The sequence below is a fragment of the Blastomyces gilchristii genome (assembly GCF_000003855.2).
Source record: "Blastomyces gilchristii SLH14081 genomic scaffold supercont1.2, whole genome shotgun sequence".
Lineage (NCBI taxonomy): Eukaryota > Fungi > Ascomycota > Eurotiomycetes > Onygenales > Ajellomycetaceae > Blastomyces > Blastomyces gilchristii.
The window spans coordinates 4,476,861-4,500,063 of record NW_003101681.1 but is presented as its reverse complement, the minus strand read 5'-3'; the positions used below and the strand labels follow the sequence as shown (position 1 = coordinate 4,500,063).

General features: G+C 46.8%; 7 protein-coding genes across 10 annotated transcripts; 4 read left to right on the top strand and 3 right to left on the bottom strand.

Moving 5' to 3' along the window:
• Positions 1 to 75: 75 nt before the first annotated feature.
• BDBG_01369 (histone demethylase JARID1) lies at positions 76 to 7,542 on the bottom strand. Its single transcript, XM_031720302.1, has 6 exons — positions 6,423 to 7,542; positions 6,269 to 6,317; positions 5,345 to 6,205; positions 5,130 to 5,224; positions 2,411 to 5,064; positions 76 to 2,335 (listed from the first exon to the last, which is right to left on the bottom strand). The coding sequence occupies exons 1-6, from the start codon at positions 6,798 to 6,800 to the stop codon at positions 1,129 to 1,131; spliced, it is 5,244 nt and encodes a 1,747-aa protein (XP_031576420.1). The 5' UTR covers positions 6,801 to 7,542; the 3' UTR covers positions 76 to 1,128.
• On the top strand, positions 7,535 to 9,383 carry BDBG_01368. 2 transcript variants are annotated; one of them, XM_031720300.1, is made up of 3 exons: positions 7,535 to 8,157; positions 8,231 to 8,350; positions 8,397 to 9,383. In XM_031720300.1, exon 3 carries the CDS (start codon positions 8,661 to 8,663, stop codon positions 9,105 to 9,107), a length of 447 nt encoding a protein of 148 aa, XP_031576418.1. In that variant the 5' UTR covers positions 7,535 to 8,157; positions 8,231 to 8,350; positions 8,397 to 8,660; the 3' UTR covers positions 9,108 to 9,383. The 2 variants fall into 2 exon arrangements, with proteins under 2 accessions (XP_031576418.1, XP_031576419.1); XM_031720301.1 differs by having other exon boundaries at positions 7,535 to 8,350; positions 8,397 to 8,478; positions 8,569 to 9,383.
• A 244-nt stretch (positions 9,384 to 9,627) lies between these two features.
• On the top strand, positions 9,628 to 15,409 carry BDBG_01367. 2 transcript variants are annotated; one of them, XM_002628413.2, is made up of 4 exons: positions 9,650 to 10,167; positions 10,224 to 12,043; positions 12,104 to 13,183; positions 13,260 to 15,238. In XM_002628413.2, the coding sequence occupies exons 3-4, from the start codon at positions 12,936 to 12,938 to the stop codon at positions 14,290 to 14,292; spliced, it is 1,281 nt and encodes a 426-aa protein (XP_002628459.1). In that variant the 5' UTR covers positions 9,650 to 10,167; positions 10,224 to 12,043; positions 12,104 to 12,935; the 3' UTR covers positions 14,293 to 15,238. The 2 variants fall into 2 exon arrangements, with proteins under 2 accessions (XP_031576417.1, XP_002628459.1); XM_031720299.1 differs by having other exon boundaries at positions 9,628 to 10,167; positions 10,224 to 13,183; positions 13,260 to 15,409.
• BDBG_01366 (thymidylate kinase) lies at positions 13,009 to 15,320 on the bottom strand. The gene is made up of 2 exons (XM_002628412.2): positions 14,947 to 15,320; positions 13,009 to 14,878 (listed from the first exon to the last, which is right to left on the bottom strand). The coding sequence occupies exons 1-2, from the start codon at positions 15,095 to 15,097 to the stop codon at positions 14,331 to 14,333; spliced, it is 699 nt and encodes a 232-aa protein (XP_002628458.1). The 5' UTR covers positions 15,098 to 15,320; the 3' UTR covers positions 13,009 to 14,330.
• Positions 15,410 to 15,441: 32 nt separating the features above from the next.
• BDBG_01365 (tRNA-guanine transglycosylase) lies at positions 15,442 to 20,337 on the top strand. The gene is made up of 3 exons (XM_031720298.1): positions 15,442 to 15,768; positions 15,854 to 16,853; positions 17,010 to 20,337. The coding sequence occupies exons 1-3, from the start codon at positions 15,534 to 15,536 to the stop codon at positions 17,182 to 17,184; spliced, it is 1,410 nt and encodes a 469-aa protein (XP_031576416.1). The 5' UTR covers positions 15,442 to 15,533; the 3' UTR covers positions 17,185 to 20,337.
• BDBG_01364 (methylenetetrahydrofolate reductase (NADPH)) lies at positions 17,537 to 23,105 on the bottom strand. Its single transcript, XM_002628410.2, has 2 exons — positions 20,188 to 23,105; positions 17,537 to 20,090 (listed from the first exon to the last, which is right to left on the bottom strand). Exons 1-2 carry the CDS (start codon positions 20,272 to 20,274, stop codon positions 18,036 to 18,038), a joined length of 2,142 nt encoding a protein of 713 aa, XP_002628456.1. The 5' UTR covers positions 20,275 to 23,105; the 3' UTR covers positions 17,537 to 18,035.
• On the top strand, positions 20,742 to 23,203 carry BDBG_01363. 2 transcript variants are annotated; one of them, XM_031720297.1, is made up of 6 exons: positions 20,789 to 21,384; positions 21,474 to 21,946; positions 22,021 to 22,172; positions 22,236 to 22,313; positions 22,374 to 22,635; positions 22,721 to 23,173. In XM_031720297.1, the coding sequence occupies exons 2-6, from the start codon at positions 21,634 to 21,636 to the stop codon at positions 22,936 to 22,938; spliced, it is 1,023 nt and encodes a 340-aa protein (XP_031576415.1). In that variant the 5' UTR covers positions 20,789 to 21,384; positions 21,474 to 21,633; the 3' UTR covers positions 22,939 to 23,173. The 2 variants fall into 2 exon arrangements, with proteins under 2 accessions (XP_031576414.1, XP_031576415.1); XM_031720296.1 differs by having other exon boundaries at positions 20,742 to 21,946; positions 22,721 to 23,203.

Below are 23,203 nucleotides of genomic sequence, written 5' to 3'. Positions count from 1 at the left end.
TATTTATTTCTGCCAATCACCTGATTTCATGTCTCCTGAAATTAAGCACGGTTTCCAAATCCAAAATAGACGATCTCACACTTAAAAAGTCATAATTATATTATCATTATTACTTGCTTATTGATCTATAGGCAAGAAGCAGGCCGTTTTCCAGGCGGAGTGTAGTGTGTGCGCAAACAAGGGAAAACAAATCGTCAGAACATATAAATTAAATCTACCTTACAGAAGTAACGCCGGCAGGTAGACGGAGAAAGGAAGAAGAAAATATATCATTGACAGAAAGGACCAAGACATATGTGCCGGAAATTGATCTTCTTTCGCGTTACGCCACAAATGAAAAAATTCCCTTCTTCCCTTTTTTTCCCCTCGCATTTATTTAAATCGACAGAAGGGGAGCTAGGAAGAGCCAGGCACGAGTGGATTTTCTTTCTCCTTCGCATGTAACGACTCAACGTAACATATGACGATGCGCAGAAGTGAGCAATCACACAATAGGTTGACAGAAATGTATAATAAATAATAATAAAAAAAAGTTAAAAATGATAAGAATAAATAGAGAGAATAAAATGCGCAACTGAAGCAATGACACCATTCGGGTAGATAATACGAGCATTCCAGAGTAGTCAATAATACTGTAGCAAGGAAAAAGAGAAGAAAAGAAACGAAACGAGAAAAGTTAAAAAAAAACAGAAGAGCGCCCACCTAAAATATCCTTCCCATTTGCAGATTCCACCCGCAACCCCCATAAAAATTAACCCATCCGTGGCGCGCCGTGTAATGTGGTAATAATGTTGATGTTATAATCATTTTGTCTACAGGAGTGTAATTGAACAGTAGGGGGGGGGGGGGAAAGAAAAAAAAATACATAAAGCAAAGAAGAAGGAACACAAAATCAAAGGCAAGAAGTTTGAAAATGGGATAAGGGGAAAAGAATAAGAAATTCCACATGAAATCTCAAACATTGAACAAAGAAGGAAATGGCAGAGTGGGGCATAGATTAACGGCGTTAAAAACAGGAAAAAAGAGGGAGTAAAAAGGGCTTCGATAACAGCAGAGTAGAAGATAGGGAAAATAATGAAGCACATCCTTCACTGGGAGTTGGTCAAACGCAATCAATCGTAAGAGAAATCAGGTCAAGAATTCGTCGGCAAGGAGGTTGTTCGACGTATCCTCACCATCGCGATCCTGGCCATCACCGCCATTCTCCTCGCCGAAATCATCGCCAGATCCAGAAGCAGAGCGGTCCTGCGCGCCACTGTTACTAGCGCTTCGAAGTGCCTCCAGCGCCTCATTCGCATGGCTAACCTCCAACGCCTCCATTTGCTCCGTGTCTTGGTTCGTCATCTCGGCAAAAAGGTCTTCCATGTCCCCTCCACGTGGGCTACTGGCAAAGGCCATTGGGCCACCCATATCGTCGTGGTCTTTACCCATGTTCTGAGTATGGAGGGGGTTGCTTCGGGTAAAGCTTGGAGGGCTGAATAGGGATGGATCGAGACCTTGGTGGTGAGATGGTGGGGAGGTGGGGTCGAACGAAGGGGAATGCACATTGTTCACACCTGGGAGGTATGCTGATGATGTAGGGGCGTAAGACGGATTTGCGTCATTTGAAGGTATTGGGAACGGATGTGAGAATGAGAATGCAGCCGGATGTTGAGAAGCGGGGGCTGGCGGGGCTACACTAGTCGGAGTCGGCACATTGCCTGTGGAAGCAGATCGAGGGTCACCGGATGGTGTGTTGGAGCGAATCTGAGGTGCCGGTTGTAAGGGGGGAGGCCGTCCAGAAGCATGGGATTCGGTTGATTTACGCTTGCTGGAAAATGTATGCTGCTTGGTCCGTAGGTGAAGTGGAAGATCTTCAGGTTTCTCAACTCCAAGTTGGGCCATCATCTTTTGCTGTTTTGTCGGTCGTGGCTTGCGAGTAGATAAGGACACTTCAAGAATTGGAGGCGGATCGGGAGCGACAGGTGCCCATTTATGGATCTCCTGGCGAAAATAATTCGTTTCAAAGGCAAGGAGGACTTCTGCCCCTTCCATCTTCCTGAGATAGAAGATCTGTGTTGGAACTTCTTCGGCAGTCATGCAGGCAGCAGAGTTCACGAGTGGTCGCACGAAATCCCGGAACGATGTTGCTTGGTCAATTATCGACTCCAAAATCTGTTCTTCTTCGGGTTGGAATGGGAGGTCAGGAATTTCGGCCTGCCAATCAAGCAACTCTTCTAATTTGGGACGAGCTGCATCGCGAGGGATCTTGACACGCCAATCGCAAATGGGGCAAGTATAGCTGTCAAATTCCTTGACTTTGCCTCTCGCAATTTTCAGGCATTTTCCGTGGTACCTAAGAACGTACTTAGTTATTGAACTTATAGAAGAGAGCACGCCGTTCTGAGCAGACTATAATCTCGAAACTTACCACTCATGACAAAGTTCGCACTCGATCATTAGCCCAGCTTCCTGTTGCCGACAGATACAGAATACATCCTTTTTCTTCGACCTACTACCAGTCCAATTATGAGCCTCAGCATCGGGACTTGCCTCTCGCGACGCCGGTTCAACAGGTGGACGACACCGGTCCTCAAGATCGAAGCAAAATGAGTTCTTCTTTTCAACATATTGTAGATGCATCTTGAGTATGTGCAATGGAGCGTTGGCTTTGCCAAACAACTTCTTACCCTTCCGCATCCAATCCTCATGGCGCTTCTGCTCCTTTTCCAGGTCGATGGTTCCATTCGGCTTGCTGTTCAATTCCGTCAGAGATTCCATAAGATCACGGACATCCTTATAATGGGGCCTTTTCCTAAAATCCGGATTTCTGCTTCCATCATAGAATGAGGAGATCTGTCGTTGTGCTTCACGTTGCTTTGTCAAGATGGCGTCAACTGCAGAAAGGGTCTCGGGGGACACAGGCAATTTAGCTGCCTGTGAGGAAAGTGCTTCCAGCTGTTGGTAGTGCACAGCCTCTACCGACATGAGTTCTTTTGCCTTTGCTTCCCAGGTTTCTGCTAGGCGATGCATTTCTTTGAAATAAAGTAGATGCTCGTTTGTCTCAGATAAGCCTAGCTGCTCGCCCTGTGCAATGAACTCGCGACATTCATCGAGCGTTTGGAGTTGCTCCCGTTTGCGGCGGGCCTGATCATTCCATTTCATTTGGCTTAGGGCCTTCTCAAGCTTGTCTACCTCAGGCATGTCAACATTGAAGCTCCTTCCAAGATCTAATAGCTCCTCGACCTCCTGGGTCGAACTAATGTGAGGGTTGCAAAGAATAGCTTGGACATCACTTTGAAACTTCTGAATCTCCTGGATCTTTTCCCTAAGCGATGTTATCTGCGGGCAATCAAAGGAAAGGTTGTCCGCTTCCTCGAGTAACGCATGGATCTTTTCCACCCTGCGGAGCTCACGATCGCGCTCTTCCAGTTGAGCTGCTTTGGCCAAATTGCCTCTGCGCCATGCCTTCTCATTTTTGCGACGATTCTGCTGTTTACGAGTAATGTAATTATTAGCTTCATCGACCCATTTGTCGCAACGCTGAACAAACGAGGCCAGATCCTGCAGACCGGGTAGGAAATATGGGATTTTCTCTCCCTCACTGAGTAAAGCATGCAAAGCTTTCAACGAAGGTTTCGGTTCGTCCGCGAGAATTTTGTCCACCTTTTCGGCCCAGGTTTCCGGGATTCGAGCTCGGTCTTCCACTTTCTGAACGCACGATCTCAAGGCATCATCGGACATGCGATAGCGTAAGGTATGGTTAGCTCCAAGTAATTTTTGCGAGATATCTTCTCCACAGCAATCATAGCTCTCGACATGTAAAAGACACAGAGTCTTGCCCTTTTTTTGGCATTTGAACTGCGTCAGATAACTGTATACTTTGCAGTAACTGCACTGATACTCTTCTTCAGGAAGATCCGTATCCTCAACCACGAATTTTAGTTTGCACTCCTCCGACTCTTCGTCTCCGCCAGTAATTTTACAGTTATGTGGACGAAGCTCCTGATGGCGCGCTAGTAGGGCCGAGCGTTGTTCGAGCTCTCGATTGCACATGCGCTGCAGCGCGGGGCCAAGCCACTTAGCAGTTTTAATAGATGTATCCCTCGCGGCAGCTGTGATGAGCAACTCGTCGTGTGAAAAGCAAGGCTGCCGTCGAAATTCCTGCAAGCGCTCTACTCCGGCTTGGCCTAGTGGTTCCCAATCTGATGGAGCGAAATTAACGGCTTCGTTGAAATTAAATCCATGGTTAAACCCGGCGTGATATGCTTGTGGAAATGTGATAACGAATTGGCCGGCACGCTGGTCGAGAGCATACACGTTGACGCCTGCTTTCTTCAATTGATCCGGCGGCAGTAACGTGACGAGCTGGAACAAGAGATCCGGCTGAGTTTCGAATAGTTCCGGGACTGCTTGGCGCATAGCTTCCTCGAAAGCTTCAGCATCATCCCCGGGAATCCCATACCACGTCTTTGTAGCACCAAAATGTTGATAGTTGGCTGAATACGTGTAGTGGTCTTCATTATGCCAGCAAAATGTAGAGAAACACATGCCAACATACACCCACGGAACGGTCATGCCAGAGACGTCTGACTTAATATGCCGGAAGAGCGACTCTGAGTGCAGAGGCATAACATTCAGATTCCACGGGTCAACAGAATAAGGGTCCAAAGGATTCCGTTCGACAGTGGGAAATCCGCTTCCATGAGTTGTCGAGTGAATATCTGCGCCATACTCGACTTCAACAGTCTCGGTCAAACTTTCAACAAGCCGCCAGAACTCTCGCTCAACGTCATCCTCGGTTTCCTTTCGAGGAGCATTGAGAACGGGATCAAATGGCATCCTTGGAGCAAAATAATTTTCCTTGAAATTATTCGCTTTCTCCTGGAACTGTTTTAGCGAGTATATCCCACCTTCTTCAAATCCGTACTCTCCAGTTCCCACCAGGCATTTAGGGCAATGCCAGTCGTAATCGGGGACTGATTCAAGGGGCGGGTCAAGACAGTGCATGTGATAACCATTTTCACATCCGTCGCATGCTAGAATAGTTAGACGATCGTCACTCTTGCCGCAATTTTCACACCGCTGGGGAAGTGGGGGGTTAGCTTGCCATCCCAGAGGGTCAAATCTTTTTGAAAAAAAGTACTCACATCTCCGGTTTTCCTGGTTCCATTCTTCGTTCGCCCCTGAGTTGGCGTAGGGCGGAGTAAGCTCATATGCGACCCCGCGACCGTTGGCACGCCATCTAAATCTAGAAGTTAGCAAAACTAGAAGTACCATGTGCAAAGGTACTTGGTATAATAAAAGATGAGGATTCGTAGTGCTATAGTTTCAGAGCCGGCCAGTAACAGCCTGCTATACGTACCTTTCTTCAGGCGTTTACTGCGTCGCCCGTTTGCGCCATCAGTATCTGGGTTGTCGGTCTGCGAACTCCCCGTCAAGCTTTCTTGGCTGAATGCACGTTTGAGTGGTTGTGAACTGTGGCCGTTGACGGTTGGTGTACGGCTAGCTTCAGGCTGGTGCTGTTCTGTGGCGTTGTTGGATGTCGAGGTATGCTTTCCAAGGGCTGCTGGATGGGTTCCATTCTCCATCTCCCGTTTTACCGTAGGAGCCGAACTGTTGACCGCAACGAATGATGGAGGCGCATTGATTGCAGAAAATCCGCTTGTAGTAGCATTGACTGCTGTGAAACCCGAAGTGGTGACATGTCGTTCCTGGGGGTAATCAAGTGGAGTTGAAGATTCGTCTTTCTTGACCTCGTTGTCTCTCACCGAACTATTGAGTGCAGCAGATGCTCTCGCCGCTGGAGAGTTCTTGCTAACTTCGGAGGAGCGATTATTGTTTGTCTGTGACCGTTTAGCGGTCGGAGACGTTCCCGGGGACGGGGTGTACGGTCCTCCGTGCTCAAACTCCAACTGTTGCTGGACACCAGGCTTGGCGACGCGCAGATATTCCTCGTAAGGGTGTAGCCAGCGTTGGTAGGAATTCTTTAACGAGGTTGATAATGAGGACATGATCTTGCCACTGTAGCCCAAGTCCCGGCCGATCTCGGCCCATTTTTTCAGTTTACAAACTTGATCGAAACCCCCACGGATATCGACGGCCTTTTTAAGCTTATAGAGATCAAGTGGGCGCTTATCGACGCTGGGGAAACGGCTTAGATTCATTCCATGTTGTTTATGGAATTTCGTTAGTTGGTCGAGGTAGTTGAGATTCGCTCGGGTGCCTGGTTGAGGGTCAGATTCGGGTTCCCGGGGGCTTATTGCACGGGGTAATGCTTGGGACATACCTCCTTCAACCGAGTTCAACTCCTGCCGGCGGGTGCGGAAATGGAATCGCTACATATGAGAAACAATAGATTTGATTAGCCCCACACCCCCGAAAACAATAGAACGTGGATGAAAAGATGCAGCGGGCTGGAAAAATTCAGTAGAATATCGTACCTCTGTGTCGATAGCAAAAGGCGGAGTCCAGCTATCGGGGGGGACAATCTTGCAAATGCCATATTTCTTTCCTTCCGGCGCGATTTTGCGGATGTATTCGAAAGGGTCTTTGAATTCTTCCTCTGTAGGACGGAAAGTTGGAGCTTCCTGTAAACCATGAGGTCGCACACGCTTGACGGGATCTCTACTAGCAGCAGGATGGCCACGTCGCTCGACGGTAGAGAGATCGAGGGGCGCAGCCCTTCTAGCACTCAGAGGGACATTGGCATTGTAAGATTGGTGGTGGTGGTTCGAGTTCGAGGCGCGGGTTGAGGAGCGGGTGGCCGATGGCTGGGACTGCTGGGCAGTGAATGCTCCAGTCGAGGGTGGGACCACCATGTCTCCACGCTGAGATGCGGCAGAGCAGGAGATGAGATGACGAAAATAGATTAGGCTGCTGTGGGAAAATACTGATAGCGATGCGAATAGCGCATTGGAGGGGAGGGTGGTTGGGTAAAGGAGGATGAGGGTTGGGGGAGATATGCAAGTAAGTGGTAAGAGTAGTCCAATAGAGACGCGAGAATAGAGAGCGGTTTAATTAAATAACGAGATAATTAATTGCAAATGATAAGGAGAAGGATACCCGGGGAACAAGGGGGGGGGAAGGAGGGCGGAGAGAAAGCGGAGAACAGAGACGGGGTGGTTGCAGAAGCGCGAGGAGAGAGAGAGAGAGAGAGAGAGAGAGAGAGAGAAATCCGAGATAGGAAGATTTGAGGCGGAATGGGATGATTGATGGATGGATGGATGGATGGATGGATGGAATGGCTGAAGTTTGTCTGGTTTGTAACGTAACTTATTTATGCGGTTGGACGAGACAGAACAGAAGACTCGGCGCTGGGCTGCGATGCCTAGGTACGGCAATAATACACAGGCCTGGGTACGGTACGTGTATTTGCTATCACGAAATTTTACCCTGCCTCTAGTCTGCGTTCTATATTATATGATACCGTCCTGTACCGTACCGCGGCTGAGGATATATAACTAGTTACAAGTACTGTACATTTTACTTCTTATTATGTGCTTCTTATCAACATCAATCTTCGAAAGTATATAATAATATATAAAAGCAATAAGCTTGCTGGACTAAGTTGCCATTTTGTATTTTGCCGAAATGCTGCGCAGGAGGTATTCATATATATCATCATCCTATCCATCCTGGAAGCGGAAACCGCTGATAAACTGTGGCGTGATCAAGAATGACGCGAGCATTTAAACAATATCTTGTCTCTCCCTCCCTTTGAAAACTCCCTCCTGGATTACTTATTGCCGCTGCCGTTCAATATATCACAAGACTTCTTTTTATCTATCGCCTTACCATCACTTTTAAATACTTTCTCTGAATCCCTCCGCATGTCGAGAACGCAGGCGTCTTCACATTGGATAGATAATAATAACCAGTGACAGAACCCCAGCATCAAGAGCACTGCAAGACCAGAAAGCTGTGACATGCTATATCATGCATGATATATGGGAGCAATCACATCAAATCATGCTTCCTCAGCTTCAGTGAAAATACATTCTCATGTGTGGATAGAGCTATCCCCAAGTCTCTACACTCAGACATCTAACACCTCAAGGACAATTTATATTCCTCATATATTGGCTGTCAATTCCAACCCGTATGCTAATGCATGGGGACCATATTCAAAATAACATTCATTTCTTTGTCCCTTGAAAATTTCAACAAATAGTTTTGGTTCATCCAATCCCGCAACCCCAACTCCCATTGATCATGATACCTCCTCCACCAGCGAACTAACAACTGTAAGATAGGGAACAAAAAGTGGCATGAAAAAAAACTTATTAATCTGCCCATCGTACCCGGCAGCCTGCTTTTAAAACCGAGGAAACAAAAAAGGCAATCTCAAAAAGAGTTGCCGGCAAACCCAGTAAGTATGTACATTATCCGCACAGGACTAGCGCTAACGACGACAGAACGCTTAACTACAGTAAGCGCGAGCGAAGCAAGGGCGAAACCAACTCCACCAAAGCCCTCCGGTTGTCCTACAGGCTACAGGTCGGTCAGTGTCCCTGTATATTATTAAATATTTCATGTCTAATCTATGTGCTGGGCCAACCTGGGCTTCTACCAGTTATACCTGTTTAGGTGCCACATGTGTATCCTTGGATCGCACAGTTACAATATTTTGCTGACCTGCTGCGTATGAATACCGTATCTTACATTCCAAACATTAAGTTATGTCCTGGCGAAAACATCGGTACCTTTCCTTCCCACCGCTCCGCAGCCAACCGGCAAGTACTCCGTATCCCGTAACAGGGTCGAACCAATATCACTGCGGTACGAAGTTGCATAAATCAGACGGTAATAAACACCTCAGGACTAATCCGAAACCCCCGCAAGAAAAGCAAGCAAATTTCAACATCCCGATTAACTTTCCTCCCCATTTTGGTGGTTTACCATACCAAATTGTTGGAAGGAGAATACCAAGATGCTTTATTTTCTTGAAACCATGTCTCTTAGGAATAAGGAAAAAGGGGGGGAAAAAGCAATATCTAGGGAATTTTGAGTTGTCATTAAATATAAGCTTTCCCACTCTTCCTCTCTTCACACTACATTTACCCTGTACAGACATCACAGTTACTTTTAATATATCTGCCTGTGAACGAAATACAGGTGCTCCGTGACATTTCCGGCTACTGCTACGGTGGCTAGGATCTGTAAATCAACTTGAGATCTAAGATATTGCACGAGCCCTGCTGGCGAGTCAAAATATCTTCTCAGTCAACTCTCAAATCAACAATATCAACATTTTCTTCTTTACTGCTTTTATTATCTCTAAATGAACAAAATAGTATTACAGATTTCACATCTAATAACAAGATTGTATACACAGCTGTATCTTTCTTTTCAAAGCCTGAACAAACACTTTCAAATTTATACTAGAAAAGAAAGATAATCACTCTACACTATTAATACTTATTTAAATTTTTAGATATAAGTATATTACATATAATATTCTTTTCTATATTTCACTTGAGTATTATTTTTAAAATATAATTTATAAAAAGAGGTTAACAACAAAAGTAAGGAGTACACCTCAAGTTTCCCGAACGGGCCTAGCCTGTCGTCGCCCCATCCGTTATCCGTTATCCGTTGCACCAATGGGTGGAGTTACAAATCTATATAAGATTGCTCCTCTTCCCTCTTGCTCACACCCTTCCATCTTCTCAATTTTCCTCCTCATCTCACTCTTCCCCCTTTGTTAGCCTGCTGCATCGCAAAAGACATCTGCCAATCTCTCTTGCTGAACTGTTTTGCTATCGCATCCCCCTTCCCCTCCTAAACCTAGATGTCGACGGGCAAGAGAGGCACAAAGCGGGCGGGTGAAATATTCGGTGAGTAGAGCCTGTTGTCCTCGAGAAGAGGAGTGTGTAATTGTGCTCTTTAGATCAACATGGTCTTCCAAGAAGACAGACAAAAGGGGAAGAGGCGGGGCTGACGGGGCTCCCTTTCAGTCCTTCTGCTCTAGCTTACTCTATTACCCCTACGTGATACATTCACATTTCCTTCACCCTTCTCCTTCTCTTTCTGTTTGAACTACAATTCGGTGCATGCGTGTTATACCATTGACCAATGGCAAAAATGCCTCACATCAGTGAAACCCGAGAATTGATATCTCTTGTTCTCAATTTGATATTCAAAGGATACAGTTGATCTTAGCTGCCTTCTTTTGGCTCCGTTAATGTAAGCTGAATTGCCGCATCTCAAGAAACCCGCCGCTAACTCTGAGTGGCTCATAGGAAAATCACGGTGTGGTTGAGAATAATGATGCTTCATTGGTTACTATGTCTGAGGAATTCCTGAACAACTGGGCAACGGCTTCATTTCAGTCTGTTTGTCCCTCGGTTTAGACTCCCGCCTTCGTTATCGGCGCGGATGGTTAAACGGACGCAGCCATCGCACTCGAATTGAGTATACTGTACATTTATACCATTTGACGAGCCCTAACGGTCGCTCTACGTTTCAGACAGCATCAGATGTGCCATGTCCAAGGAATGCTGGATGGGACGAAGCTGATAAACCTCAGTCGTCCATATAGCATCGCACATGGCAATATAAATCTGTACACTCATACCACTCTGATTGCGGTATTTGACTGTAATGGAGTGGGATTATCTCAACAGAATGATGGTGCTGACCCTTATGAATTCAAGTTACAGATCTAGGGGTGTAGTCCTATTCCAAGTGATCATATATTCCTGCCCTGGTGGACATGGCCATGCCAAAATACATGAAGGTTGAAATCTGTGAAGTTGCTGTGGCTGCAATTCAAACACTGATACCTGCAAGCTCAAATCAGCTGCTCTGCAAGCCTAGAGAAGCCCGGATATAAGAGTGCAACATACACACATCAAGAAATCTTCATTCTCAGTGCTGCCGGGTACTAAGAACAAACAATATCATCTAGGGAGTTAGAGTCAGTGCAAATCGTACATTTCTTTTCCCTGAAGTATTAAAGTCCATAGTATATGTGCATTCTTGTTGAGATCTCTGTGAGTCGCTTCATCAGAGGATTGAATGATGGAGTGAGAAGCCAAAAAACAGATAGCACAAAAGCCAGAGACATAATTTCTGGAGCAACAAGGAGAGCTGATGAGAGGTAAAGCTGGGAGAGAAGTTTCTAATGAAATACAAGCTACAAGCTGTGTAAAGTGAGCTCAAGTTCACGGGCTTTCACAGAAACACCTAGCAGGTGCGGTTCCATTCTGTGGGCTGTGAGGTAGTTATCCACCTGTTGTTTGGCGAAGCCATACTCATGCTTTCTATTCAAATCACAGAGTCATTCTCAATAAATGTCCTTTACCCTTCTCCAAGTGCATTCTATGACAGAGCCATTGGTCAGGCAGCGCACACTCCGCTTCGCCGTTAGCCGCCCCTATTGACAGGAATTTTCCGCAGGGTCCCATATACCTTCCGCAATTTCCTGGTCCTCAGTTGTTAGTGCTTCATTCTTCCCACAGAGTTACTTGCATAAAATGCCTTGGGTTTAACCCCTACTTGATGTGAGGAAGTGGCATTTTAGTATACACTTCGCGAGCTCATTGCATCGGAAGCACCTAAACAGCACGCCCCGGCGGAACTACGGGCCAACGGTTAAACTATGAAAGGCAAGACTGGGTGACTATAAATTTTTCTCCATTGACAGAACCTTTATCCCATAACACCGAAGGAAAAATACCGACAGTTCACTGCTTTTTCTAGATATACACACAAGGCTCTATGATAGGTAGAAGGGGTGGGAATAGTTCCACGCATCTATTCCCCCATGATTTCCTCACCAATAGGCTCAATCAAGATACATACAGTAGCCCCCTTGTCGGATACACGGGAAACACAGCTTGCAGACCATGATGTCCATTCACTTGATTTGTTCACATCAGGGGAATTGGTACTTTGGCACTTTTTTGGCAGTGTGTTGGTCCTCTGCGACTGCAACAATTGTGGATATATCAGCACCTGCCTCGGTGTTCACCATTCGCTTAGTTACCATAATAACCGCCCCTTCGCTATTATATGACCGTGCAATACCGTCATTCCCAACATGTTTAAGGCTCTTTGGGTCAGTCTTCAGTTTAAAATTGATACTGGTTGCTTTTTCATCCCATTCTCAAATAGTCAGGTTCGCCTATTCCAACATGTGTCCAGGCGGGTTTCCGACGGGTATAGTAAATGCTTATATGTGGCCTGTTGAGCATCAAGTGGAGGAGCTGGTTGCAGCCACTGCAGTAGCTACGTTGAGGTACGTAACCAGAGGTAGAAGCTACATGAAGGATAAAACAAATCGCTGGTGTTCTCTAATAGGCATCAACTTCCCGCGGCGGGCCGGTTACATACATCTACGCCAGCTAAATCTACTCGTTATCGATGAATATTACCTAAACCAGCTCCAAGGGAAGGGTATGGTACTCGACACAATTCATAAAATCCATAAATAGTGCTAGTATTCGCACCGACTCTTTTGGCCGTTATTTCCTTTTCTCCACATCACAGCTGGCAATTCACGTCTAGCAGGAGAGGTTAGCCAATCATTTGCTGGCGCTAGGCGGCAAATTAGGCGCTTCCACACGTGGCCGCGCGAGTCGTGCCGCCCCACTGACAGAGCTCTGTTTACTGAGGTGTTGCTATAGGCGATGGAACCCTCCTGGACCAAATGATAGTACAGTCTACCCTAAACCCAACGAATTTAAGACCTCGTTTTATAAATAAGAACTCCACTCGTTTTAGCGAAGTAGCTTGTCAAAGAACTGCGCCGGGGGGCCGTTCCATAACCAACACGAGACGGATATGCCCCGCAATCTCTCCACAAACAGTCATCCAAGTTTACATCTACATCGCGAAGAGAGAGTCAGTCGCATTGCTAACCACGATTCCTTGAAAACTTAACCCTCAGAGAGCCGTACCATCTCCCCAAACCTTTCAACCCAATTCCCTGTGTCCGTCCCCGGCTACCTATGGCAGACCATTCCTCGCAATCAATAAGCCCGATTCCGACTTTCTACTGTTGTTACCTTCTCCGCTCGACTGTTCGACACGCTAGTCTCTATATTGGCTCAACCCCAGACCCAAGTCGGCGCTTAGCCCAGCATAATGGAGACAAGACCGGCGGCGCTAAACGGACATCGAGGGAGAAGCTGAGGCCTTGGGAGATGGTGGTCATTGTAAGTGGGTTCATGAACAGAGTGGGTGCATTACAGTTTGAGTACGTTTAGATTCAACTCCTTCTATCTTTCTTCAATTCATTCTCAATTTAGGTGTATTCTGACTACGTTATATAGGTGGGCGTGGCAACACACACAAGGTTCCCGCCATGTCGAAGTCGAAAGGGGCGGGAACGAGGAGCCGGGCTTAAGGATATGTCCCCGGACGGGAAAAGAGGTCAAGACCAGGGGGAAACCTCGCTCCTCGCTACGGAATATTTTGGCGAATCTACATATTTTACTACAGTCGCCGTATTTTTCGGAATGGCCCTTGGAGGTGCAGTTTTTCTCAGAAGATGTGTATCGCGCGTGGCAGGATTGGTCGCAGCGCGCGGATGGTTTACTAGATGATAGAATCAAGGTGATAACGGCTTTTGGTTCTGAGCAGGCGTGCGATGTCGAAAGGAAGGAACATCTTGGAAGCGCGGGAAGAATTGGAGCACTGGATGTCGGTTACGACCATCTTGCGAAGTATGTGGAGAAATCGTTATTTTTACTTGAGTCTGAGGAACAGATCGATTGCGGTGTATGCAAGCAGAGGTTGGATTCACAACATGATATGATTGCAATATGTTCACACAATCTGTGCCGCTGCGCTTCCCACCTTCTATGTTTGGCGTCACATTTCTTGGGGGCAGCAGGTTTTGGTGAAAAGTTGGTACCAAGAGAAGGGACGTGTCCCGCGTGCCGCAACCAATTGGAATGGCCAATCCTCATGAAAGAAATTACATTGCGGTTCCGTGGCCAAGAGGAGATAAAACGGTTAGTGAGACGAAGACGGCGGGCTGAGGGCACGCGGAAAGCAAAAAAAAATTTGAACAGCGTCAACTTGTACTCGGAAGAAGATACAAGCGATGCCCCAATATCATGCACAAAATTTGGAAGCATTGGATTTCTGAACCATACATATCCCTGTGCGGATGACAGCAAGATTGGAGAGCTAGGGAGCAGTATTGACAGCGCAAACAGCACAAACTCAGACAGTGACTCTGTGAGAACAATCACGCCTCAGATTGAGCTCTATAGCCGACGGAAACCATCTACGAAGGCGAACTGCTCGGGTTCATATACAAATAAATCCGACTGGGACAATGCTGAAATTATCGAATGACAACCGACGAGAGAGGGCGTTCTCTCAGGGGATATATATCATGATTGAGTGTTCGCTGGCTTTAATAAAGGTCCAAATTTTCTCAGCGATCTGATGCCGCAGACATTTTCAACAGCTTTCCTTGCTGTCTCTATAACGTCCAGCGCAACCTCCCGCTCCGTCCGACCCGCGTCGATGATGTGCACATTGTCGGGGTCCTCTCTAGCGATAAGCGTCTGAAATAGCTGGCGTATTCGGCTCTGAAAGGTGTCGTTCTCATATCTTTCTAGTCCATAGCCACCGCGCTTTGCGGCTTCCTCTGGCGATATGTTCAGGAAAAGCCATATATCTGGCTGCGGCAAACCGATCTCTGGTTGCCAAGCCCAATCTAGTGACAGTCCAGGGATATCTTTGGCTGCAGAATAGACAACTCCGGAGTAGGAGTAGCGATCGATAATGACAGTAATGCCATTTGATATATCTTGCTGTATTTCCGTAGCTGCCTCCCATCTATTGGCGGAGAACAGAAGGTGAATAGCATGATCGTCCAGATGTGTGTTTCCCATCAAATACGCGTTGATCATCTTCCCTATCTCAGTAGTTCTATCTACAATCGCTCGTTAGCATCGGCATGGATATGATAGAGCATCTGGTGGCACATGAGCAAGTAAATACCTGGAAAACGACGGTACTTGACCTCATGTCCGTCTTCTTGGAGAGTCTTCTGTAAAATTGCACATTGAGTAGATTTGCCGGCACGGTCCAACCCTTCCACCACAATGAGAGCCCCCCTCTGCCCTTCATTGGTTCCCTGTACTGCTTTCATAATACACCAGATATATTTCCCGAATCAATTGTTTGTTGCTGTTGAAAGGCGGGCGGAGTGGACTTTCTTGGCGCGGTCATGTGCTTGTTTGGGTCGTGACAAGTTTCTGATAGTTGCTTTGGCTGCTGCAGTCATGTGTCTCACATTCTATAAGATCTTTATAATCTGTAGAAAAATCAACATTCTTATCTATCTAGTGAGGTTTTCAGATAATCAACCTCTAGTTATTTGGGGGTGGCGTACCGTACGGGAATATTTTAAACTGGGTTTGGGTTAGTGATATCTTGGCATCTTAGGGGTGGCAGTACAGTACTGTACGTACAGTAACAGTACAGTAGTTAGTTCGTATGCCTCTGGAGCAGTTATTCAATGCACCCAGTGATATATATGTATTCTGCATCTATTGCTCCTGCTGATTAATTCATATATCAACATTATGAAACGTGAACTGTTCGCTGAACTTCCTGAGGAGATGTTCAGTTTCAGCCTTTTGGGTTCCGCCCCAACTCTCCTTGCCCCGCGGCTGGGCAGACTTGCGCTGGCCGGGAGGAAACCAACACAGACACCGAATCATGTTCCTATATCGTCTCGGGGCGCATTGCCCCATATGTCTCACGATATGATGAACGAGCGGATGTCAATTGGGAGTTTATATGCTGCATTTGAGGATTGTGAGTTGGGTCCACGCTATTATAATTCGACAATTGGCCCATATCTCTCGAGAAGCTAACGATGCTGCTCGTTGGAGCAGTTTAGTTGCGGAGAAAGGACATAAATCCATTCCACCGGTGTATCAAGTTCCTACACAACCGTTTGAATCGGCCCTGCGGAAATTTATATGTCAGCGCGACGATCTATTGTTGATATTAGGTCCCCGACGAGTCCCACCCGTCCCATGTCCAACTCCAAATGCCTCGAATTCGGTTACGATATTAACTTCAGTTGGGTACCGTCAGTTGGAAACCGAGAAATACCTAGAGGCTATCCAAAAATTACAACCAGATATCGCTGTTGGACTTTCGGATTTGCCAAGCAAGCTGCCCGGCGTAAAGCGACGAGAGCGAATGGTGGACAGGACCCATGCATGGACGAGGGACGCAGTCGACAGACTGTATGATCCCCAGGGTGAGAAACAAACTAGGTCGTTGTTTCTTGCTCCTTTACTGCCGCTAGATAAGGAACAGCAGATGCTATATATTGAGGATCTGGAGGACGAGATGAAACAATATGTGGCCGGGTTCGCACTGTACGATTCCAACAGTAGCTCCGTAATACCGGAATCAATGTCCGCGCTCGTTCGTTTGTCTTTGGGCGAAACCAAAACCCCACGGGAAATCCTGAAGGAAATATCGTTGGGTATAGATCTCTCAACAGTAACATTTGTCGGAGACGCATCAGACGCGGGTATCGCGCTACACTTCGTCCTTCCGAGTTCAGCGAGCGATGTTGGAGCTGATCTGAGGCCATTGGGGACTGATATGTGGCCGGCTACGCATGCGGCAGACATGTCACCCCTCCAGCAAGGTTGCAAATGCTACACGTGCCAAAGGTTCACGCGCGCCTATATTCGACATCTGCTTCATGCAAAGGAGATGCTTGCATGGACGCTTTTGCAAATACACAATTATCAAGTCCTCGATAATTTTTACGCGGCAATCCGGGACAGTATCGCCAGGGGGACTTTTGATGAAGACGCGGCGAGGTTTGAGCGAGCTTATGAACCAGAATTACCACAGCAATCTGGCCAGGGACCTAGGTATGTAAACCATAGGATGTCGCAACTACCAGCCGCGGCTCACTCTCCCTTCTCTTCCCTTCCTCTTTCTTTTCTTTTACTCTCCTTTCCCTTTTTATTTATTATCAGAAAGGAATTTTGGCTCCAGCTAACCACCCTACCACTACAACTGCTTAGATTACGGGGATATCAATTCAAAGGCGAAGCAGGCGCCAAACCGAAAAATCCGAAGGTGTATGGGCGTTTGGACCATATCACAGACACCCTCACGCAATCGGAGTCGTCGATTGCCACTCCAGACGTCGATGTTGATGAACTGCAAGACCAAGGTTTTGCTGCAAAGACGGGGTGACCAGATCCGTTTCTGAGCATCACTCATACCTAGATATGCACGATATTTTTGTCATGGTATCTGCTTCAATGAAACCTTATTTACATCTCTTACCTTGTTAGGTCGATGCTTCGGTAGATCGATGGCTGAGTGGGTAGAGAGAGAATGAATCCGTCTACCTGCAGCCACTAGCCAGCCCAATTTACACACATCCATGTTTTGTTCTACGATAAACATGGCGCGGGTAGACATATCCTAAAAGAACCTCGATTTTGGAGTAAATACTTACAGAAGTGTACGATTACATACCATATGTCATAGGTGTCAATTGCTACATTGTTTCTTCAAGTGCCTTTGCTCCCAATTTATATCATTCGACATACTCATTTGAATCACTCAATCAAGGGGTCGTTCCGGAAATATTCAGCCCCGTTCGGCTGGCTATATCGGGATATATCAAACACACGAAACAAGTTACTGAATCCAAATATAACCTTAGCCTGGAGGCGGGGGTGCCCATTTTATGCAAATTCATGAATACTCAACTAATATATCCAAGCTGGCCGGACGTCAGCACCTATGATGCTCATATTGGGTGGAGGAAGCTGTGTGTCACCCCCCTCCTTTTCGTGCAGAAAGGAAAAACACTTGGTTACACAATATATAGACTTGACCACTCCGTATTCTTTTGATTCGCATACTTAAACCTTGCCTATATTCTTTATCTTTATGGAATACTAAATGAGAACCAGGCAGAGAAAAAAAAAATGCTCGGGGGATACAAGACCTTGTATTTTCCAAGATATGTACTCCTCGTAGAGAACAGCCAAAAAAGGAGCGCTGATCCCATTATAAAATGGTATAAGAAATGCTCAATGCTTGTTGGTTGAATCCGCCTCAGTAGCCTGTCCCGCCAGTAATTTCCATAATAGCTTCCCTTCCGTTTCTGCAGCCTCTCTACTTTGACAACCTGCACCGTATTTCTGGCCCACTACACAAACCAGCCATACATCGTTCTTTAGTTGATCTAGTAGCTTCTCGGTGGGGCTTCCACGCGGGAAAACGCGTCTCCACTCGTCCCAGATACGGAACGCCTCATCGCCCCATGCACGGAAACTGACTTCTTCAATGATAGTTGGAGTCACGATCTCCTTACCTCTGAATACGCCCCACGTAACAGCATTAACTCCAGTACCACCCGCCGTAGCGTTGGAATCCAGATAGACATCAACAGGACCGGAGTAGTCGTTTGCGCTGTCGTCGGTGGGCGGAGAAGAGGACTCGAAATCACCAGCAGCATTCGTTGCGAACCACGCAAGTTCATCGTGGCCATGGTTCTCAAAAATCGGTTTTAGAATGGTTTTCAAGTCATGGGCTGTGCAGAAGAACTCGACAAATGCCTTCTGGAAAACGAAGCCCTCGCCGCGAGGACCCCAGCCGAAAATCGGATGGTCGTTGCGCACCCCATTCACTGCTGGTTGGGACGCGAGCGTCCACCACCCACGTCCATTTATGAGCTGGAGCAGCTCGTCGCGAATAGTAGCAGTTTCTGCATTCAGGCCGCCCGTATCTTGCGTTCCACCTTCTGACCAGGGCACAATGTGAAGATCGCCAGACACATGGCGTTGGAAGATGGTGTTAATGTCCTCTTTCGTTGTTGGATATCCCCAGAGTCGACGTGCTACGGCGGGAGTGACGTGTAGTGACGGGCCATATCCATCGATTTCTCCGAATGCAGGGGATCTCGCATCACCCCACCGACCATTGGGGAAGTCATCCCAGGTCGCCTCGCGCCCAAGTGCACCCACTCCCTCTGAGATTTGTAGTGTTGTCGCTCGGTGAGGGGGATTAAGAGCTGGCATGCCAGCACCAAGAGTCTGAGTTTCGTGGGTAGTGGATGCTTGAGAGGAACCCCTACCGTCCGAAGGCCGATCAACAATTAATCTGTTATGGGGTTGGGAATTTATGGAGGAAGCACGTCTTTTGGACATTCGGACAATGTTGTTTAGTTGACCGTGTACCATGGAAACTGCAGTATCCAGATCTGCTTCTGAATCGCTCGAGGGTTCGGATGATGGTGGTATTAAGCTGCACCTCTCAACTGTAAAGGCAACTGCCTTTTCTAAATTCAGGGTGTAGAAATGAAGCCCGCGTGGACCTGGGCAAGGAATCTCTTTTAATCCATTTACAATCTCACACAAGATATCCACGCCGATTCGTTTCACTGATTCATCGTCTGATTTCACTTCTTCCACTCGTGCCATAATGTTAGGAGGTACCCTCGCATGGCTTAGTTTCGTCGTCCTAGTTAAAATATGATAGCTCTGGATGGGCATCAAACCGGTAATGATAGGAATATCTTTGAAAACGCCCGATTCATGCGTGCGAAGCATATTCTCAAACCGTTTATATGCTTCCAAATCGTAAGTCAATTGAGTCATTATAAAGTCCGCTCCAGCCCTTGTTTTCTCGACGAGATATGGGACGTCTCTAGCAGGATCCTGCACTTCGGGATGTGACTCGTCTGAATGTCCTTCTGGATATGCTGCCACTCCTATGCAGAAGTGATCACCGTGTGTGCGGCGTATGTATTTCACCAAATCGACTGCATACGTAAAGTCCTTATTGCTATCATCTTCGCCATCAATATTGTACTCTTCGCTTCGCGGAGGGTCACCGCGCAATGCTAGGATATTTCTGATGCCCAACGCTTTGGCTTCTGAGAGCGCATGGTCCACCAGTGAGCGGTTCATATTCGTACATGTCAAATGCAAGCAGGTGGTAAGTCCTAATTGACGCTGACATATCTCAGCGAGCTCGAGCGATTTGGCCGCAGTGCTTCCACCAGCACCCCAAGTAACGGTCACGAATAGCGGTCGTAGAGCTTGTGACATGCGTTCCAGACGGGCTTGGAGATTTGAGGAGCCCTATAGACGAATTGATTAGTCTCGTGAAAACAACGTGGGGGGTAAGGAGGAGTGGCGGGGTAATTGATGGAATTCACCAAACTCGACGGGAACGTACCATCTGGGTCTTTGGAGGGAAAAACTCCAGCGAGAAGTAGTTCGCATTTCGGGGAAGAGCGGCTATTTTATCTGATATTTTCTCCATGGTTGTGGTTGTAGTTGTGGTGTGTTCTGCAATGTGACATTCTTCAGGTGATGAAGGGTCAGCAGTCAGTGTCTCGTTGATATTGAAATGGCTCCCTCTTGGTTCCGCGTTAGCGGCAGATCAAGTAGTTAGTTATTTAGCAAAAGCTAACCAGTCGCATTTACGGCATCATGATGAAGAGTAAACAGGAGAAAACATGAGAAACAAGGAGATAGATATGTCCTTCTTAAAACCAAATAATATGATAATTACTCTACAATTCTCTAGATTCTCCTTTTGAGCCCATGCGGAAGAAAGAAGCCAACGCGAACCTCACTCCCCGGTCCCTTGGTAGCGCATGCAAACAAGCTTCGCGATGCTGCATTTAATTTATCAAACAGTACTTCTAGGTTCTTATTTGCAATGCCTATTTTCCCTGGTCATGAGTACCATCTCTGGAGCTCGGAGTGATGTCAGCCTGGCTGAGGGTCAAACTGGGTGTAAAAGCTAACAGTTCAATTCCTTAACTATTCCTTTGCCCACCAGATATAAAGTATCAGAAGAAAATCCTACCCACGGATTGAGAGGGGAAAACTACTTACTGTTCTTGCCAAGGAAGTGTTTTCAATCTACAATTTCCCATCAAAGGGATTGCGGGATTGCCACTGTGATGTAGCAGCCTTCACCGTGTACGACGAGTCAATAAAGTTAGCACATTTCCATAGAGTTTGATTAAATTATCGCCAATCGAAATGAATGATAACAGCGGGTCAAGCTGGTACGAATCAACATCGCTCACGCCACAGTAAGTGACATCCGCACGGGCCATTATCGATTTTGCTTTCCGTTTCTTTGTTCAAATTTGCACCTCTTGAACCTGTCCGGATAAGTCGTACCTTAGGCGGGAAAACGTGGCGTCTCCGTGCGGCGGGTGATGGAGGCCCTTGCGGGGTGGCTCAAGTTGGTAGACCTATCCATAGATAAAATTAAAAATGGTTGGAGGGGTATTCATCCCGGTCGAAATAATTTCAAAGAGAACAATACAGGAATATGTTCAATCAGTTGTCTGTATTGTTCACCCCAACGTATGGTGTTGTTGAGGACTTCCTGCTGGAACCTGCGGATCTGCATGTAGGTCCATGGACCATCAACGCTCACCCATTGAGAGCGACAATATTCCCGTCTTGATTGACGCTGACCGTCACTGATTTTTGGCCTAGCTTGATATATGAAGTGAGGGGGTATTATCATCTTCCGTCGTTCTAATTCCATCTTCCTAGCCCGATGAATTGCCTGCCGTCAGTAAAAACCTGTCTTCTTGGGAATAACCGATAACGCTCGATAAACCAAGCTGCAACACCGCCAACCTGCAAAATCACAATGGCGGCCGACTCAAATACCAGGTCCAAGTACGCACACCTCGCCGCACCTCACCCGGTCTTTGAAACCTTAAAGGATGAGGCTACTAAACTCGTTGAGAGTTTATATGCCATCAAGGACATGGAGCAATTCAAAACTGCATGGAATGCCTTCCCGCCTGCGATTTTCGACGACGGTCCCGTTGTTGGCAAGGATATCACGATCGAACATATTAATATCGTAGTCAGAGATGGCGCGGATGTGGAACTCAGAATCTATAAGCCGATAAATCCAGCTTCAGACGCATCCTTATTCTTTGTCTCACACGGGGGAGGTGAGTGATATAGGGTTGTCCTATTTGCTTGTATTCATAGGAGTGAAAGACCATTGGCTGATAGTAAATGATAGGGTGGACAATATTTACCCATGATGTCGAAGAGGCACAGAATAGACAGGTGGCCAAGGATAACGGATGTGTGGTCGTGAGCGTGGAGTACCGAAAATGTCCGGAATTCCCATTTCCCTATCCCTTGAACGACTGCTTTGACGCATTGATTTGGGTATGAAAATGCTCTTGAGTTGCTTACCCTCGAGGAAGACGCCCGCTCACAATCGTTCGACAGTGCAAATCGAATGCCTCCACCCTTGGGATCAACCCCAAAAGCATTTTCCTCGCAGGCTCCACCAGCGGTGCCAATCTTGTAAGATTCTCTCGCCTCACTTGCTGTTGATAAAAAAAAAACCTAGTAACAACTTGAAAGGCAGCAGCCCTCGCATTGAAAGCTCGAGATGAATCTATCACTGGGATAGTTGGCCAGATCCTCAACATGCCAATGATTTGTCACCCAGACTTCTTCCCTCGGGACAAATATGAATACAAGAGCTGGGACGAGAATAAGGAAGAAGCCGTTGCGTCGTCCATGAGAGCTTTATTCCACTGGAATTTATATCTCCCGGAAGGGAAACCGGAGGTCTATGCCAATCCCATACTGGCTGAAAGCCACGCAAACCTCCCCCCAGCTCGTAAGTGAAAGGAAAAGAAGAATGAAACATGATATTCGCCCAAAACAAAATGGGCAGCACACCTAGCTAACAGAAAGCCTGATAGTCATCCAGATCGCCGGGTATGACCCACTGTGCGACGAGGGTTTTGCATACAGCGAAGCCCTCAGGGCGGCGGGAGTCGAGGTAACGGAAAAGGCGTTTGCTGGCCTTCCGCACGCATTTTACTTCTTCCTCAAGGCACTCGACAAGGAATCCAGAGATTTTTTCCAGAACATTGTTGATTTCGTACAGGATATCGAAAAGAAAACGATCCCATTGTAATCTGCTGGATGAAAGGGCTGGTTCTTGAAACTGAGGTAGATAGCCACGCTCTGCTCGGTGTTTAATTTAAATACTTCTGTCGAGTTATATTTAGGGGCGTTCAATTGCAAGCTATTGTGGCGGACATAAATATATAAATTTGTTAGGATGCAATTGATTGGCTTTTGAACCAGTGCTCCAGCCTACATAGTAAATATAAAGGTCGCGAATCGTTGAATGAAAAGAAAACGTCCACCAAGGCTGTCGGCCAAGTCACATGATTCGA